This window comes from Anopheles stephensi, chromosome X (genome assembly GCF_013141755.1).
Source record: "Anopheles stephensi strain Indian chromosome X, UCI_ANSTEP_V1.0, whole genome shotgun sequence".
Lineage (NCBI taxonomy): Eukaryota > Metazoa > Arthropoda > Insecta > Diptera > Culicidae > Anopheles > Anopheles stephensi.
In genome coordinates this window covers 17,520,160-17,540,801 of record NC_050201.1, presented here as the reverse complement: position 1 = coordinate 17,540,801, position 20,642 = coordinate 17,520,160, and the positions used below count along the sequence as shown (strand labels likewise).

Genomic DNA, 20,642 nt, shown 5'->3' with positions numbered 1-20,642 from the left:
AATCTAAAAAGAGCTTAGGGCTTTTCTAGGATGCGTCGAAGTATGCCATAGGAGCGGTACTTTCCCAAGGGCCAATCGGACAAGATGAACCCATTGCTTTTGCTTCGCGGACGCTCTCAAGACACGAAAAAAAATATTCTACGATAGAAAAAGATCTTTTGGCAAAAGATTGGGCTAGCAAATTATAGACCTATTATTTTAGACCATACCTTTTCGGAAGGAAATTTATTTTTAACACAGACCATAAGCCTTTGACTTATGCCATGAATTTAAAAGACCCTCACAGTAAATTAACAAAATATAAGCAGAGACTAGAAAAATTCGATTACGAAATCCGTCATAGGCCTGAGACGCAGAATGTGGTGGCAGACGGATTATTTATGGTTAATACTTTCGAAAAGATCAATAGCTCTAGCATGCCGGTTCATTCAACCGAAAGTTATGATGGTAAATTTACACCAATGACCGAACTACCATAATTTAATTTTTTTAACCAAATCATTTTGAAATTGGGTAAAACTTGTGAGGAAACGCATGAGGAAATATTTCCACAAATCTTTCGACGCACAGTTACCAGACAGCAATATGACACTGTAGAAATAACAAGAATTTTCAAAAAAAAATCCAATCGAATAGAGTAACCTGCATATTATGTCCAGAGATTTTGATCAACCAATAACAAGAAGTTTTTCATCAATAAATAAAAAAATAAACTTTCTAAAATAATGTAGCATCCCTGCTCTACATCTCAAAAATACCTCATGAAAACATACATTTTATAAACACGTACGTAGGAACGATCAATCACACCAGAACCTTACGCCACAATTATTTAAACTGAAGCACCCTATACCCCACCAAGAACAGCATATTCAGCAAATTTGATCAAACACCCATTGCAATAAGAACATTAAAAACCGACTAGCGCACTCGGCTAGCGAGTTGCGCAAGGCAATACGAAACCAAACCAACCAATGCACCAAACATCGCACGGTGCAGATAACGGTCAGCAACTAAGCGTAAAACTTTATCCACTCCGAACCATCGCAAACAAATAGAACAAAACAGACATAATCATAACGACGCATTTTATGCGAGCATAGCAATCGATCGCACCGCGACCAACTCATCCATAGAGACACATTTTATGAAAGCGCAGCAATTGATCGCACCGCGACCAACTCATCCATAGCGACACATTTTATGCAAACGCAGCGTTCGCCCCGAAACAAGCAAATCAATGAATGATAATTTCATATCAGCAGGTGAACGAATAAATAAACGGAAACGACTCAAAACAAAACCAACCTAAGGAAAATTCCATAAGTAACTTGATTACTTTATTTACAACGAAGCGCTACGCTCTTGCCGTCAGCCAAGAAGTTACTCAATAACGTAAAGAATTTTAACCTAACTTAAGGCGAATGAACTAACCATAAACTAAGAAATTGTTGGTATAAATAAAACTGTCTTCGCCAGCCAACGAGAGAGTTGGTTCTGGGCTGAGACTTGACGCAACTCAAATCTGACGTTCAAATCCTTTCAAGAGCTTAGAGAGTCCCCCTACCCAAGGTAAGGCCTCAAAGGCTCCAACCAGCCAGTAAGGGATGTTCCTTCTGAATATCTAGAGTCGCCTGGCCGACTCTACGCCGATGAGCTTCGAGTGTCCCCCTACCAAAGGTAAGGCCTCGATGTCTCCAACAATCCAGTAAGAAAGATTCTCATCTAGAATCTTCACGATTGCCTGGACAATCGTTAAAGGGAAGAATTGGTTCGCTCAGCAAGTTGCTGTTCGTCACTCTTGACGAAACCCAAATGAACCACGTAAGTACGGCGCGACTCAAATCGAATATGCGCAAAGCCCCGTCGTAAAAGACCGACCGATCCCGCGTAACACATGGCGACCGTTCTCCTCCATGTTACATGGCGACCGTATTTCCTCCATATTACAATAAGAATAACACACAAAAAACTCAGAGATTAAGTAAGCCTTGAAGAACAGAATGAAGTAATTGAAAAGACGCATGAAAGTGCACATCGAGGATTCGATGAAAATCACGAATTCATTATTCATTATTCAAAAGTTTTATTTTACGAAGATGAAAAACAAGATCCGAACTTTCGTAAACCTTTGTAAGATCTGTTTGGAAAACAAATACGAAAGACATCCTTATAAAATTAAGTTTGCAGAAACTCCTGTTCCAAACAAACCTTAAGGCATTGTTCATGTAGATATTTTCATATCGCCTCTAAATTTGTTCCTCACCGTAGTAGATAAGCTATCCCGTTACTCGATGATAACCCCATTGAAATCTCGTTGTGTCGCTGATGTCTAACACAGCATTATTAAATTAATAACAACTTATGGTACCCCAAAACTTATAATTTGTTTTGCTTCTAATTTGCTTATAAGAGGCTTGCTGCAAAGGTTAAATGTTGATGTTGCCTACACTCCCTCAAACCATATCGAGGAGAATAGAATCCCACGCAATGGAACAGTACTGCAGTATACTGTTTATACAGTCCAGTTATCCAGTATTTGCTACAGTGGATAAGACTAGATGTATTATTGCTAACCGTGGGTAACCGGTGCCGATACTTTACTACACTATGGATAAATTAACTCATGAGGACCTGTGCTTCTTCTTCTTTCTTGGCACTACAGCCTCGAAAGGTCTCGGCTTGTCATTTCAGGCTTTCTATAACTTGATTTTACCCGTATCAAGGTAGTTAACTATGCGTAGGCTTTCTATAACTTGATTTTACCCGTAGCAAGGTACTTTACTATGCGTACGGGAGTCTATGTTTACTTGTTTAAAATACGTCAGACATAGTTTTAGTTTACGACAAAGTTAGACTTTTAACCAATCAAACAACAAAAAAAGTAAAAAAAAAAAATATTCTGAGAATATCCGGAATGAATTGACAACAAGAATACCATTTTGATTTATTTTAATAACAGTAAAAAAGAAAAAACTTTTCAAATAGTGAAGCAAATTTCCCTGAAAGAAAAATAGTTTACCCGATATCCGCCTAAATGCCGAACATGGCAGGTGAAGGTTGCATCTCTTCCGATTGCAATGGAGTTGTTTACAATCGGTTCAGCAAAGTCCGGTTGAAATGGGCGTACATCTGAAATAAGATTAAAAAAGAAAATGTTTGTATCACCTTTTCTATAAAATAAAAGATGTTATAAAAGTAATGAAGTATGAATAACAAGGTTCAATGGAACAAGTTTCGGTTCGATGACCAAAACGGTTGCGGCGTCAATCTTCAAACATCAAGAACGCGTACCAAATAATATGCAGTAAATAATAATACGTCACTAAAACTTCAATTAACACTTAATCAATGTCAGTCTGTCTCCAGCTTCCATCGCGAAAGGACGTGTTTCGCCCCGAAGCATCATGCAGATCCTTTGCTTATGACTAGGGATGGGCGCTCCGGTTCGGAATCACGATTCTGATCCGATCCAGCATACAAATGAGTCCGATCCAATCCGAAAGAATGATTCCGACCAGTTCCGGTATCGTTTTCGGTTCCGGACTCGTTTTGATTCTGGACTCGTTTTGAATCCGGACTCGTTTTGATTCCGGAATCGTTTTCCGACTCGGAGGCGACGGAGATTTCCTCTTGTTTTTTTACTTTCGCTTACTGTGTTTCTTTTTCCTTTAACAGCGGTTGCTTACTTGTCGTTAGTTTTGTACACCTCCTTTTCTATTGTTCCTCGGTAAACGTTACAATTTTTACTTCTAATTTTTAAATAGCGCACCTACACAAACATGCGCAAACCGCTTTGCAGTACATTCATGACATATTTGTTACAGGATAGTCTGGCTGAGGCAAATTTGTTTGGATGCAACCTTTAAATGATTTTGATCATAAAACTTTCGATTTAAAATGCTTAACCTATGCCGATCTGCTTTAATGAGATTTGAGCAGTTTTCTCGCAGTCTTTAATGCTTCTTTTTTAAGCGCCACTTTGTTATTGTTCTTTTTTAAAGCGTCGTCAATTTTTTCCGGAATCGAGAATCGAGCGTCATCAATAGGAGTCAGAAACATATTAAACGAGTGAATAGAAAGCGTATGCATGAGCAATAAAATGGCATGGACTTAAAATCAATTGAAGGTGTGAGTTTATACACCCAAACAAATTTACCAAATTTGAGTAAGCAGCCGCTGCGAAATGAAAAAGAAACACAGTAAGCAGAATAAAATACGAGTCCGGAATCCAAACGAGTCTTGAATCAAAACAAGTCCGGAATCAAAATAAGTCCGGGATCGAAAACGATTCCGGAACTGGTCGGAATCATTCTTTCGGATTGGATCGGACTCATTTATATACTGAATCGGATCGGAGTCGTGACCCCCAGATAAAAAAAACCGGAGCGCGAAATCATGATTCGGACTCGACTCCGGCGGCGGAGCGCTCCGGGCAGATCCGTTCCGGCAAATGGTCCGATCTACCCATCCCTACATACGACAGATTGCTGGCATTGTTCTTGAGTGCGATTGGGTAATCAACGCGATAACCCGCATCGTACTAATCGGTGTCTCCGTCTTTCTCCGGTTTTCGCTCGGAGGTTTTGTAATCGATCGAGTGGCGCTTAGCCCTGATCGACGTTTGTTCCTAGTGTATTGAGTGTGTGTATCTGTAGATCGTTGCGATAAGCAAGCGTATCGACGCTGCATCGTCGCATCGATCGTGATCAGTCCAGTGTGTGTGTGTTTGTGTGTGTACCTGTGCGCGCGTGCTATTTATCGAGTGTGACGGTAGTTTTTGTCATATCCCACCTCTCCCGTTGACTTCGGTCCTGGCATGGGGTCAGATAATTCTGACTCGGAAAGGGAGATTAAGCCCAACGTAAAGCGTAAACCAGGTCGCCCTAAGGCCGCTCCTGCCACGAAAAAATATGAAATAAAAGAGAGGCCTTCAACCTCGAAGGCATCTTGTAGTGCCCCGCTTACGTGTAGTGCTGCACTTACAAGTGCCCCGCTGGCAAACAGTGCCCCTCTGACGAATAATATTGAGAACTCCATCGAAACATCGAGCAAGGGCCTACTCACCGTCATGGGAGAGAAAACCTTTTGTTTTTTTTTTTTCATGCCACGATACAAACAACTTGATGTAAGGACGATCGCGGCATCGTTATTTAAGAAGTACCCGGGCATTGCAGATGTGTATCGGATGCGCCCGAACAAGATCAGGGTCACCGCAAAGGAGCGGGCTCAAGCCAATGTCATTGCGGCTGATCCAGATTATACGGAGCACTACCGGGTTTATATCCCCGGTATATCCTGGTGGAAATTACCAGCGTAGTTGAGGAATTTGACTGGCTCAGTTGCAAAAATGTGTGTCCGTGAGTGGGGGGGCATCTATTCAGACTTAAGCCTATTTTGAAATATGGTATAGGTGCATTTCAAGCACCAGATACCCCAAGGGTTAAAGTTCTTGAAGTGAAAAAAGCTCTTCAAGCTAGACCCCTCGTCAAAGGACGAAAAAAATAATTCCGACTCCCTCCCTCCGGATTACGTTTGACGGAATGGTACTTCCGCAGGCCCTAATTCTTGAATGTCTCCGGATACCCATCCACCGGCCGTTTGTGCACCATTGGCACACCTTGGGCCTCCCTAGGGCCACCTGTTCGAAGTGCAGCCAGATTGAACTCGCACAACCGTTTTGTACCCACAAAACATGTTGCGGTAAATGCAGAGGAGCGCATACTAGTGAGGAGTGAAAAGCTCCGTCCCATAAATGTTCGCATTGTCGGGAGGAGTGGCATGAGGTAGCCTTGTGTTCTGTGTACCGGACACTCCAGAAGGAGCAGACAAAAACTGTAGCCGAGCGGGCACTCGATTCGTACAGCGATGCTCTCAAGGGAGCTAACGCAACGAACCCTTTTGCAGTTTTGGGTACAACTGCTAATGGCGAGCCTAGTCCGACTGCACCTGAACAGGTGCCTCTGAGATCGGTAAAGATCAAGAGAGTGCCTTACAAAAAGGTACAGCGAGAGGTTTTAAAGACGAAAAGAAAACCTATGGCACCACAGCACCACGCTAAAGTTTCTTCCCCCGGTCCAAAATGTGACGCTGATCCCAAAACTCCCGCCCTCCAAATTGCCAGGAAGCAGCCCAAGAAGAAGCGATCACCTCAGGCCGAAGCTCCTGATTCGTGTACTGATTGGTGTTCGAAAGAGTCACACTTTAACCAGAATACCTACCCCAAGACATAAAATAATAGAAACTGTCGCAGTTAAGGCAAAACTGGGCGTTCTGCACGTGACAATTGCGTCTATTTATATCCCCCCGATATCCAATAATGAAAAAGAAAAAATTGAAAAGTTCAAAGAGGATCTTGGAAATTTTGCAGCGGTCTTGCCTGAACCGCTTTTGATCCCACTCCTTGGTGGGACAAGGATTGCCAAGCGGCTTTTACCCAGAAGCGTGAGGCATTTAAAGCCTTCCGGGACACGGGCTCGAGGTCTTTATATGAAACATATAAAGGACTAGAAAGAACGTGCACCCGTTGAACAACGCCTTGAAGGCGAAGAAAAAGGGTTATTGGCGTAGATACGTCAATAATCTAGACCATGCTTCTTCACTTAATTCGCTTTGGAGAATGGCTAGAAGGATGCGAAACAGCAACAACATCAAGGAAAGCGAAAGCTTTTCTGGCGAGTGGCTGTATCAATTCGCCCACAAGTTTTGTCCCGATTTCGTTCCTGTGCATAACTTCAAACAACATGCGCCTAGTAGTGACCCTAGGATGGACCCACCGTTCACAATGGTAGAGCTATAACTTGCAAATCAGCAAGTCAAGCAAAAATTCCTCCCCAGGTCTAGATCAGATTGGCAGCAAAGTGCTTCAATTTCTTCCCGACGTAGCGAGGAAACGTCTGTTAAGCATCTTCAACAATATGTTGGAGGTCAACAGCGTCCCGCAAGAGTGGAGAGAAGTGAAAGTTGACACTATCTTGAAGCCTGGCAAACCGTCATCAAGACACGACTCGTATCGGCCAATATCGTTACTGTCGTGTCTGAGGAAACTCCTTGAAAGGATGATTCTGTTTCGGTTTGAAGAATGGTTGGAATCGAACAACCTTCACTCGAATACCCAGTTTGGTTTTCGTAAAGCCAGGGGTACTAATGACTGCTTAGCCCTTCTGGTTACAGAAATAGAGCTTGCTCGTGCACGCAAGCAGAGCATGGGGTCTATTTTCCTGGATATACAGGGGGCATTTGACTCAGTATCACCATACAAGCTGAGTCAAAAACTAGAAAATGTGGGGCTGGGTCCAAAGTTGAATAACTTTCTGTTCAACCTTTTGTCGGAGAAAGCTATGAATTTCAACAATGGTCATGTTCAGCTAAAGCGGACCAGTTTCCATGGACTAGCACAAGGGTCCTGCTTGAGTCCCCTGTTATAAAACTTTTATGTCAGTGATTCTGGAGTGATTGTTGTCAGTGAAATAGATTCTTGCCTCGCTCCGAACTGCAGCTTTAGGCAATTGGCAGACGACGGCGTCATATCATTTGTAAGCAGGGACGCCGCCGAAATAAAACTGGCTTTACAAACTACTTTGGACAACCTTGCCGAGTGGTCTGAAAACCTTGGTATGGCAGAGAACTTGTTCTATGGCAGAGACTATTTGACCCGAAAATTGATGTCTTTTTGTACGGTGAAAAGATATCAACTACCAACAATTTTCGATACCTTGGTGTGTGGTTCAACTCAAGGCTAAATTGGAGTACACACATCACCCATCTGGTGCAAAAATGCAGCAAAAGAATCAACTTTCTAAGGACAGTCACAGGATTCTGGTGGGGCGCACATCCAACAGACGTCCTGCGACTGTATATGACAACGGTACTATCCCTGTTGGAATATGGAAGCATATGCTTCCATTGGGCATCCAACACGCATATCCTCAAACTAGAGAGGCTACAGTATCGTTGTCTTAGACTCACGATAGGGAGCATGAAATCAACACACAACAGGCCCTAGAAGTGATAACCGGAGTGATGCCGCTGAAACTACGTTTTGAAATGCTATCGCTTCGCCTTCTAGTCCGTTCTTCAGTATCAAATCCCTTGATCGAAGAAAATTTTAAAGCGCTTCTAGAGACAGGTTCTAAGAGGAAGATCTTGAAAATATACGAAGATTTTGTTGCCCCACAAGTGCATCCTAGCGCTCCACAGGCATTAAACCGTGCTGCCCTTCCTGAGACCTACAGTTCCCTGTTAACAACAGATTCCTCGTTGCACGAGGAAATTAAGACCATACCGAATGATCTTCGCCCGATGGTAGTTCCGGGCATTTGCAGGGATAAGTATGGCCATTTAGACCAAAGTAGCCAGTATTACACTGACAGATCATCCTCTAAGGAAGGCACTGGCTTCGGCGTTTTTAGTGAGTACGCCGAAGCATTTTTCAAATTGCGGGAGCCGTGAAGAGTTTACACCGCAGAACTAGCCGCAATCTTGTACGCACTATTGATTATAGCAGCGAGACCTTCGGATCAGTACTTCATCTTTACAGATAGCCTTAGCGCTATCGAAGCACTACGATCCCCGAAGGCTGTTAAGAGTCAGGATTTCCTTACCATGAAAATTATAGAATTGCTTGGCTCCATGTTCGATAAGGCGTTCAGGATTTCGCTAATTTGGGTACCTTCTCATTGTGGAATTCCCGGCAACGAGAAGGCAGACTCAAAACAGGCGTCCAACAAGGCGCCTTTTACGACCGTCCAATCTCGGCCCGAGAGTTTCTTCGTCTACCACAGCAACTTTTCCTGTCTCGCTGGCAGAGTATGTGGGATGATCTCGGCCGATTCCTTTTCTCGATCTCTCCGCAAGTGTCCCTGCGGCCTTGGTTCGGTGGGCTCTCTGTAGACCGGATATTCATACGCATGATGTCTCAACTTATGTCGAATCATTTCGCGTTGATTGCTCATCTGCCACGTATAACTCTGGCTCAGACGAATGTGTGTGGTTGCGGTGACGGATTTCACGATGTGGATCACCTTCTGTGGTCCTGCGTGGAGTTTGAATCCCCAGACCCTCCTTGTTGGGCGCAGTCGGGAGCAATGGCAGAGTACCGGTTACAGAAATAAGAAACATCGGTCATCTAATAAGCGGCAGACTCATCTACCAATTCGCCAGAGACAACGGTCTGATCCTTCATTATCCATCCAATCCATATCCACCATTCCTTTTGTGATTATTATTATTATATTATTTTTTATTTATTTAATTTATTAACTTTTATTTATTTAAATTATTAACCAACAAAATCTTGGTAGATTTTCAAGATCTTGCTCTTAGAACCTGTCTCTAGAAGCGCTTTAAAATTTTCTTCGATCAAGGGATTTGATACTGAAGAACGGACTAGAAGGCGAAGCGACAGCATTTCAAAACGTAGTTTCAGCGGCATCACTCCGGTTATCACTTCTAGGGCCTGTTGTGTGTTGATTTCATGCTCCCTATCGTGAGTCTAAGACAACGATACTGTAGCCTCTCTAGTTTGAGGATATGCGTGTTGGATGCCCAATGGAAGCATATGCTTCCATATTCCAACAGGGATAGTACCGTTGTCATATACAGTCGCAGGACGTCTGTTGGATGTGCGCCCCACCAGAATCCTGTGACTGTCCTTAGAAAGTTGATTCTTTTGCTGCATTTTTGCACCAGATGGGTGATATGTGTACTCTAGTTTAGTCTTGAATTGAACCAAACACCAAGGCATCGAAAACTGTCGGTAGTTGATATCTTTTCCCGTACTACCGGTAAAATCAAGCCACAGAAAGCCAGAAATGGCAGGTAAAACCCTCTCGAGGTTGTAGTGAGTTAAAACTATAGGGTTCGGACACAGACGAAGGAAATCGAGACATGCTTATTCTGCGATCAAAATCCGATTGATTTTATTAATTTTGATTTACATACAAGTTGCTTTTTGGGAATTATATAGGGAAGGGGAAAATATTGACGATTCTTGATGACTATTGCTGATTCGGCTATTGCATGTTTTGCAATCGGTAACTAGCTCAGACAATCAACACGGTTTGCTGATCGACGCTGTTTGCTGATCGGTGCAATTTATCAGTGAAGTGGCCGGTGGCGGTTGACAAAACTAGAAAATGCAGAGTTGACAAACGGGAGTCGTTAACTAGTGCCAAGGAAGGAGAAGAAGAAGAAGATATCTTTCCCCGTTTGACGTGTCGCTAAAAGGTGAAAAGACTACCATCTCAGTTTTCGTTGTAGAGAACTTGATACCAAGGTTGTCAGACCACTCGGCAAGGTTGTCCAAAGTAGTTTGTAAAGCCAGTTGTATTTCGGCAGAGTCCCTGCTTACAAAAGATATGACGCCGTCGTCTGCCAATTGTCTAATGCTGCAGTTCGGAGCGAGACAAGAATCTATTTCACTGACATAGAAGTTATATAGCAGGGGACTCAAGCAGGACCCTTGGGCTAGTCCATGGAAACTGGTCTGCTTTAGCTGAACATGACCATTGTTGAAATTCATAGCTTTCTCCCACAAAAGGTTGAACAGAAAGTTGTTCAACTTTGGACCCAGCCCCATATTTTCTAGTTTTTGACTCAGCTTGTATGGTGATACTGAGTCAAATGCCCCCTGTATATCCAGGAAAATAGATCCCATGTTCTACTTGCGTGCACGAGCAAGCTCTATTTCTGTAACCAGAAGGGCTAAGCAGTCATTAGTACCCCTGGCTTTACGAAAACCAAACTGGGTATTTGAGTGAAGGTTGTTCGATTCCAACCATTCTTCTAACCGAAAAAGAATTATCCTTTCAAGCGGTTTCCTCAGACACGAAAGTAACGATATTGGCCGATACGAGTCGTGTCTTGATGGCGGTTTACCAGGCTTCAAGATAGTGTCAACTTTCACTTCTCTCCACTCTTGCGAGACGCTGTTGACCTCCAACATATTGTTGAAGATGCTTAACAGACGTTTCCTCGCTACGTCGGGAAGAAATTGAAGCACTTTGCTGCCAATCTGATCTAGACCTGGGGAGGAATTTTTGCTTGACTTGCTGATTTGCAAGTTATAGCTCTACCATTGTGAACGGTGGGTCCATCCTAGGGTCACTACTATGCGCATGTTGTTTGAAGTTATGCGCAGGAACGAAATCTGGACAAAACTTGTGGGCGAATTGATACAGCCACTCGCCAGAAAAGCTTTCGCTTTCCTTGATGTTGTTGCTGTTTCGCATCCTTCTAGCCATTCTCCAAAGCGAATTAAGTGAAGAAGCATAGTCTACTGGGGCGATTAAGTGGCAGAGGCGACAGCGGCGCGGGTCTTCACACACCAGGGCCGGCGTTCAAATCACATCCAGATCGCCTCCTCGTATGTAAGGCTTGACTACTTTACTACGGGTAAAATTAAATCACAGAAAGCCAGAAATGGCAGGCCGAGACCTCTCGAGGTTGTAGTACCAAGAAAGAAGGAGAAGAAGCAGAGTCTAGATTTTTGACGTATCTACGCCAATAACCCTCTTCTTCGTCTTCAACAGGTTTTTGCACGTTCTTTCTAGTCCTTTATATTTTTCATATGAGGACCTCGAGCCCGTGTCCCGGAAGGCTTTAAATGCCTCACACTTCTTAGTAAAAGCCGCTTGGCAATCCTTGTCCCACCAAGGAGTGGGAGGTTTTTTAAATTTCCTTGCTTGGTAGGACGCCTTGTTTGGGCGTCAAGGGCGCACTTGTTTATAATTGAAACAAGTTTTTCGTACTCCTTGACAGGAGACAAATCTTCCAACTCAAGAGAAAGCGAAGCGGCTATTAATTCGCCGTATCTCGTCCAGTCGATGTTCCTCGTTAAGTCACATTTAACCGGGGTTCCTTCTACTGGACATCCTCCCTTGATGTAGGAAATTTCTATCGGCAAGTGGTCACTGCCGATAGGGTCCTGGATCACCTTCCAACTAAAATCCAGGGCCATTACTGATGGACATAGAGACAGGTCCAGTGCACTCGCCCTACTTTGAGGTGTCTGCATTGTAGTTGATCCCTGAGTTGAGAATTGAAAAACCAAATCTGTCACAGATATCTCGGATGATAGGAGAGCAAATGTCATCCTTATCGCACCCCCGGGCGATTCCATGCGAGTTAAACGCATGTCACGTGAAGTCAAGTGAAGATTGCCTAGTTTTGCCTTAACTGCGACAGTTTCTATCATTTCTTGTCTAGGGGTGGGTATTCTGGTGAAAGTGTGACTCTTTCGAACACCAATCAGTACCCCCACCCCTAGTTACGCGATCTTCGCAGATTATGTTATATCCCAGGAAGGAATGTCTTCCGATAGCCAAGTTTCACAGAGGGCAAACACATCGCAGTTATGTTCGCCCACTAATGCTTTGAAAGAGTTTACTCCGTCTGGCAGAACTGCACAGCTCTCTTTCGCGCCGTGACGCCATCCGCTTCACCTCACAATAGTCGCTCAACACTGGAACACCACCTGGCACAACCTAGACCTCTCCACAAATCTCCGCTCTATCAAGCACAACACCGCACCCTGGGACGATCCCGATTCCAGCCACATCCAACGAGTCTTTTCCCGGCTTCGCATTGGTCACACCCGCCTGACCCACTCCTACCTGCTAGAAAGATCCAGTCCTCCACTCTGCAGCTTCTGTGGCGTCGACATTACCGTCCGCCACATCCTTACCGATTGCCATGGATACACTACACACCAAACCACCTGCCAACTAGATACCAACCTAGCCATCATACTATCTCCCGACAAGCAACACCAGAACCGCCTCATCCGATTTTTACACATCAGCAACCTGTACTGAGAACTATAAATTCATAGCACAATAGTTTCCATATTACAAAAAGAATAATAGTTAAGCAATAGCTAAGCCATACTCACTGTAGTTTTTACCACACATATGTAACAATAGACAGGAAAGAGGCGAATGAGGTCTCAAAGACCCAAAGCCTCTATAAATTAACGAAAAAAAAATTGAAAGAGTTTAGCTTGCCAAGCAAACTCCTACAGTTCCACCGTATGATAGTAGCCGAAGGAGCCATTAATCATCCAAACGGACCATCATACTTAAGCATGGCCATTGAGCCAGCCACTGTTGGATCATCCCCTTCAGGAAAGGAAGGGCCCAAGTTGCGATCATGTGCAGATGCTGTGGGAAGTTAAGGGTCAAGAGGAGGGACTCAAGGATCTCGGAATGGGACGGGGTTGGAATCCTCAGGAAGCCTTTGGGCTCAGTCGGAAAAGCTAGGTTTTCCAAAGGAGCTTCGGCCCGGATTGATCGCTTATTCTTGGGCTGCTTCCTGGTAATTTGGGGAGCAGGAATGGGAGTATCAGCGTCACTTGTGGGGTCAGTACCGAAATTTGATTTTGTTGTGGCGCGATGGATCCAAAAGTTTTTTTCTTCAGGAACTTTCGTTGTTCCTTTTTATAAGGACCTTTGCTCGACTCATTGTCACCTGCTCAATCGCAGCAGGGTTGGGCTCGCCACTTGCAGTTGTGTTTCCCAGCGCTGCAAAGGCGTTCGATGCGTTTGCTTCCTTAACAGCATCGCTGTATGAGCAGCGTGCCCGCTCAGCTACTGTTTTGGTCTGCTCCCTTTGCAGTTTCCTGTACACAGGGTACAGGGTGCAGAACGGATCGGCGTGACCAATCCGGCTGCACTTCGAGCAGGTAGCAGGATTAAATTCTCCGTGTCACACGACGCACTAATAAACACACACAATCACACACGCTCACTGAGTACAAGTGTCGATCAATGCGACCACGCTGAGCGAAACGCTTGTTTGTCGCAACGATTTACAAGACACACACTCACGACACGAACAGTTAACGACCCAACTCCGAGCGAATATCGGAGAGAACACGAAACACCGATTAGTATGCTACGAGTATTTGCGCTGGGTACGCAATAGCACACGAGAGCGGTGACCACTTATCTGCCTTTAGAAATAATTCGTAAGGACGCTTCCGAGCGAAACACATGCTTTCTCTACGGAAGCTAGAGGCAGACTGATCGGACATTTATCAGAGCTTTTATCATGACAGATGAAAACTGAAAGTAGTTTCATTCTGATGTTTGTTGGCTATCTCGATTACTCTACCCATTGTTTTAATATTACTGTATAGAAATATTTGAAAAGATTACACTTCTATTTAAACAGAATCAAGAAAGTGTGACAAGCCTCCTTGCCACGACAATCGAAAAACCTTTTCAACAAAAAAATTAACTGTTTTTATGTTGCGCGCCATGACCAGACTCTGAGACATTAACACGTAGAAAAACTAATTGATAATAATTGTCTCTTATACTCTGAATTTAAGTTATGGCTGAATAATGTGTTTTATCGTGCATTCCTAATCTGAAAAGAGCATCGCAGGAGAACTCGTTGTTTAATTTTGATACATTCAACGATTTCAACCTTCAAGTTCTATCTGAATATCTTCTTCTTCTTATTGGGCTCGTCAATCTCTGGAGGTCTTGACCTACCCTTACTGCCTTCCCTTGACTTTATTTTACCATGCAAGGCCTTAGAGGGTTCAAATTCGGAAGCCATTCTGAATAAGCCTTTTCTTTATTCATGAAAGGCGGCCAGGCCGTATAGCTTATTGAATTAGTCTATTATTATTTTTCAAATAAAAAAAGAGGCGAATGGGCTCTTTGAAACTCAAAGTCTCTATGACTGAATAAAAATAAAAACTCAAATTAATTTAATTCAAATATTACATATGCCTCACCAGTGTGGACCTCCTGAGCTAAGACACATAAGCTGAAACTTCAAAGAATACAAAATAAATTTCTAAAATCTTTTCTAAATGTGCCACCTTGGTTCAGAAATAGAACTTTGCATATAATTTGCTGTATTCCGACCATTGATGTATTCTACAGAAAATTAACTTGTAATGAAAATCGAAGATATATAAACAGCAATTTAGACGTACGGTCGGCCATTCTATATAAATAAAAAATATATTTGTTTTTGGTTTAGTTTACGAGGTTTTACTTACCATTGACCTGCAGCAATAAAGCAATAAGCAATGTCGTGCTGATGAAGAACTTTAGTTGCATTATTGAAGCGTGATTCACTTCGTTGTATCACACAATACTTAACAACACTATATAAAAACGTGTTTCACACCATACGAGCCGACCTAACTTTGGTAGAGTAAATAACCGAACGATTTAAGTTCAACCGACATATTTCAGTTCGTAGATAATGAAACTTTTGTTCCTATTTCTTTCGATGTGCGATTCACTAGACCGAGAAAAATTTGGTTATAAGCTCTCGTTGCATACGATTACACTAGAATTGCTAGTTTTGTAAAAAAAAACTTTCCATAATATATTTGAAAGACTTATCACTAGTTATTGTGATTTACCGCGTGTTCAATAACTATGTGTGGCACATATTTAAATTCCAGAGTTTTCAATTTTTTTCAGCTATCCCGTCAACACAATACCACAAACGAAAATCTTTGTGCTTATCCAAAACCGTATCTAATGAACATGTATCAAGTATGCCTTGAATAGTTCATATTGTTGCATTACAGTAATTGTCGATTTTTTATCACTAACACTCGCTAAATCATCAGGTTTTCGTTTTCGACTCGTTTTTCCACTTATACATCTAAACTTTTTATTCGATATTGTTGACACCAATTATGACCGTTACAGTTGGTAATTGTTATATAATCACAGTAAATAACTATTAACATAAAGGTTCACTTTTTTCGCTTCTGATTTTTTGTGAGTATTTTTTTTAATTGGCAACAACAGTCGTGGTACAATCTGTAAGAGGCAAGATAATAACATTATACAAAACGGTAGCAGTATATGTTCTGTTTGACTGCATCTAAAAGACACACTGCATGTTAACACATTAAATGAAACTTTTCAACAAATTAATAATACGCCACAAAAGTATGTCAATGAAAAGAACGTCAGAAACACGCAAGAAAGAAAAATTTGATAGCATTTGTAAAGAGAGAACTCCAAAAGCGAAATCAAGCTTGTAACACTTGCTAAACCGTATGCAAACCTTTTCGTAGCAATTCATTAGTTATAAGTAAGGCTACTGCACCAACGCAAACAAATCTATTGCCAATCATTCATATTTTCATTGTGACATTATTACTTACATTATATACTGTATTATGTACTCTAATACTAAAAATTTATATTCTTAAATTGAGAAATTGTTATAATATATTAATAAATCAATTAAGGTACATTATTCAGTGAAGCAATCACATAAATCCTTTTTTTATTTTTTGTGTCACTTCATCCTCTCTATTCTGTGTTAATTTCCTCTCTATTTTTAGAGTCTATGCCACATCCAAGGGTATTTCTCTTATAATCGAACCAGGAATGTAAGTACATTCAGGCCACATGGATAAACTAATAAATCAACTTTGACAACAAATTTCTTCACGTTCTTCATTCACAATCTGACACATATTCTTTAAAATAATTAAAAAATGAAGATAAAACACTCACTTGACATGCGAATGAAGTAAGTGTCGGTATAATCTATTTTTTTTTTTTAATTTGATTTAAAATGTTCAAAGTCGTTGTTAACAATTTGCGACAGAATTAATGTAAAGCTGTAAGATTGTTTGCCTCAGTATCGAGCATTTTAATCGTTTTATTATTTTACAGTAATCTCAATACTTAATTCTGGTAAAAAAATCAGTCTGTACGCGGGGCTGACATTCCAATTACGAGGTTGTAGTGCCAAAGAAGTAAAAGAATTTGAAACAATAATTATTATGAATCATTGAACTTACAAACACAGACACAGACTAAAAGATACTAAAATTGAAAAAAAATCAAAACCATGTTCATAAAATGCTTTAATTATTGTGCTGTGTGATATGGCAAATAATTTAAATTATATTTTAGCTGTGCAGTAGTTCAGTATAGCGTGCACGTGCATAAGCTATACATATACTCGCACATATGCTATACGTTAACATCTATACTACACATCTATACTTATGGAGTATTTCGCAGGCTATATATTCTACACGCCACAAAGGTGCTGCTGGTGTAGTTTTCATTCACTAACAATAAATTTTGCAGTTAATGTACTAAGCAAAAAGTTACACAAGATTATTTTTGTAAAAAATACCGAATTGGTTGTACGAACTAGCACTACGAAGGGTAAAAGAAAGCTTCTTTCAACTAGGTGATTTTTCAAAGAAAAATAGCAAAATGCTGTTAATTATGTATGTTGCTTCTTGTAACAACTATCACAAATCAAAAATGAAATAAATATAAAGAAAAATAAAAAAGAATTATTTTTTTGGTTTGTTAGATTATAGATAAGAAATCATGCGGAGTCGACAAAACGGTAATAATTAATATATAAAAAATTATTGGTTGGAAATTGACTTCAATTTAATCTCTTAAATTTCCTAAGTTTTGATTTAAAGCGTATTTTTACCTTAAACATTTTTTGTATTCGGTGTGCAATCTACAGCGTATAAATAATGCATATTTATACACTTTCAACTACAACTAAACCATACGCAAACCAGTGCGAAGTATATATGCAAAACGTACATGTATAGCAAGAGAATTATAAATGGTTTACACTTATATGTATGACATATACGGTTAGTTTAGTTCTGTCTTCATATTTCTTTGCACGTGTTACAGGGAATCAAAGCGACTTACTGTAGAACAAAGTAAATAAGTTATTATGAAAAAGTAAGTAATCAAAAAATATACATATAAAAAAATCCGATGTTTGATATGTATTGAAATATAGCTACTTCCAGATTTAAATGTATTTAGCGTTAACAAATTGTCAAACGACATTAATCTTTAAACTTACTTTTTCTACGTCTTTAAAACATTAAAATTTTGATGCTTTTTTTAATTTCAACCCATGTGATAAGTAGCGTAGCTAATAGAGCGTAGTGAATTAAAGATGTTCATTTTAAGTAAAAAGCCTAAAAGGTTATTTATAGTGTATTTTACAATTATTTTAGCCTCATCTTTCCACCACAAAAGGGTCCACACTGCCATTTGTTCAACCGCTATTGCTCATTTCGCCATGGAAAGCAAGAAAAAAATCTTTAATATAAACACTGTAACTCATTTCGCTCACTATACGCACGAACTAAAACTTAAACTTAACTGGTTGATTGTTGCATTACTGATAGAAGACATTATTCGGCTAAATTTTTTGACACACAAATGCCTTATTGCGCCTTTGCATTTATTTCCAATGCTTTATTGCGTGCGTTTTATTAGTATTTGCACTATCACTATACACTTCTATACAATTCCCGGAAATCTGTTTCAAAGGCGAAACTTTAACACATTACCAACTTTAATTATGGTTTTAAAAAAATTTTTGAAGTATTGTATTGGTTAGCAAATGCAATTAAAAATATAATTAAGAACAAAATTGAATGTACAGATGTTCTCCTAGATACCAAACAGTTTCATGAAAGCAGTGCTCTGGAAAGTTTAGTAGAAATAAATTAAAATAGTTATTTAACCATTATACAGACATATATTTACATATATATATATATATATATATATATATATATATATATATATATATATATATATATATATATATATATATATATATATATATATATATATATATATATATATACGTACATAAACGTAGAGCAAAATAAATAAATATATTTGTATATACATGTACATATCTATACAATTATGCATATCTGATAACGGGTAAGCAAACTTGTGTTCTAAATTGTACATATCTCTACAAATTGCCACAATGTTTAAAAATTTCAGTTAATTTGCGTTAACTTTCAAACATATTTTTGAGCAAATTTCTAAATATATATATATATATATATATATATATATATATATATATATATATATTCCTGAAGTACGCATTACAGAAGTACGAAGAACAACAACAATTTAACACATGATGATTGGTATTCAGTTTTCTTCTAATTTTGTAACGCTATCCAACTAAAACAATATTCTAAAGTGAAACTAGATCCAAATAAATCTGGTAAGTCGTTGACACCTCAATTTTTTCACATCTACACTTCACTGCGGTACAATATACAACTATATACGAACAATTTTGGGCAAAACTGTGTAGCATTTCTGCAGCGGTACAAGTGAAACTGATTCGTGCGTGGAAACGAATTCAACGTGTATCCTAAAAAGTCCTTACGGCTAAACGACAGCAGACGAGCAAACGGCTATTGGATGGCAAAAACATCGGGCGATGCACTAAAAGCTTCGGATTTCCGATCCAACCAACCGAACAGATGCCGAGCAGAGGCTCCGCATTACTTCGGCATGTTGTGCAAAGCTCGTAAAACCGAAACGTGGCTTTCGGATACGAGAGGAAAAACTGGTAGACGTTGAACAAAAAAAAAAAAAAAACAGACGAAAATAAACACATGAACTATAGACAAATTTGCCGAGATGTGCAGTAGATTTTAAAAATACTGTACATGATATTTGTTGTTTTATTATGCGAAAAGAAATTAACAGTACTGCAGAAAACTTTTGTTCCTAGCAAGACTTAATTTAGCGTAGTAATTTTAGCACGGGAAACTGTTAAGAATTTTTTACAGGATATGATGTAAATGCACATGTATGGTATGATATATTATGTGATCTAAAACATGCAATATAGAATATTGTGTTTTATAAATTAGTTAAACAATGATAATAAAGAAAAATAACAAACAATACATATGTATATGATACACAAATACATCGTTAATACATTTGAGGTAATGTGACGCAAAGTATCATGTACTCACACAGATGATGCTCAACAACGATCTATACCTATGCAAATTTCTATGTACTGGGTCATACATAAGCCTATATTTTACTTACGTGTTGAAATGACCACAATGATGATCCTTGACCATCGAGTTTTTCCGTATAACCCTATGTGAGGTCATATTTTGAATGAAATATTCTGTATCTAAAGATATTTTCTTTCACATTTCGTGTGTAGTTTTTCTTGTCCCTCACAATTTTTTATAGGTATGATAAACTTTTTACGAGTGAAACGGTTCGAGATCAGGCAATCTTTTCATTAATGCGAACCTCTGACCTGATATATAATATATTATAAAATAGTTCGTGCAGCACTATAGGTTCGTATCATAATATAATTGAATATTTGGACAATTCTTCTACATCAATTACTTTTGTTATTTTTTACCACTCACCTTATTAGACGCAAAATATTACAAAAAAAAAAATAGCCGTCTGAATACAAGTTCTTAATTGACTAAATAGAGTAGAGTTATTCTCTATTTCATTTTAAAATTTATTTTTCAGTGTATGGAATGTATGCTACCACAAAACTTAAACAAATATTATGCTCGTTATCCTGCATCTTGTTGATAAAAATATTTCAATAAATAAATGTCGCAGTCTGCCTCCTGCTTCCGTAGTGAGAGCATGTGTTTCGCTCGGAAGCGTCCTTACGAATTATTTCTAAAGGCAGATAAGTGATCATCGCTCTCGTGTGCTATTGCGTAGCCAACGCAAATACTCGTAGCACACTAATCGGTGTTTCATGTTCTCTCCGATATTCGCTCGAAGTTGTGCCGTTAACTCTATCGATCTAGTGGTGATCGACGTTTGTTCTTC

At 39.9% G+C, this 20,642-nt stretch overlaps 2 protein-coding genes across 11 annotated transcripts in view; one reads left to right on the top strand and one right to left on the bottom strand.

Annotated features, from left to right (window-relative positions):
* The window catches only part of LOC118512589 (lachesin), a 94,054-nt gene extending 74,607 nt beyond the window's left edge, over positions 1–19,447 (bottom strand). Inside the window, exons 1-4 of one of the 9 annotated variants that reach the window (XM_036057251.1) lie at positions 19,042–19,447; positions 18,437–18,479; positions 15,017–15,797; positions 3,023–3,132 (exon numbers count right to left, since the gene is read on the bottom strand). In XM_036057251.1, the coding sequence (XP_035913144.1) occupies positions 3,023–3,132; positions 15,017–15,077 (171 nt within the window). In that variant the 5' untranslated portion in view covers positions 15,078–15,797; positions 18,437–18,479; positions 19,042–19,447. Of the gene's footprint in view, positions 1–3,022; positions 3,133–15,016; positions 15,798–17,454; positions 17,509–17,847; positions 18,104–18,132; positions 18,313–18,436; positions 18,480–19,041 lie in introns of those variants that run through there. The other 8 variants (XM_036057304.1, XM_036057242.1, XM_036057288.1 and 5 more) reach the window with 8 other exon arrangements.
* Positions 1–20,642, top strand: part of LOC118512517 (dopamine receptor 2) — a 456,086-nt gene that overhangs the window by 112,843 nt on the left and 322,601 nt on the right. The gene's annotated exons all lie outside the window — the stretch shown is intronic.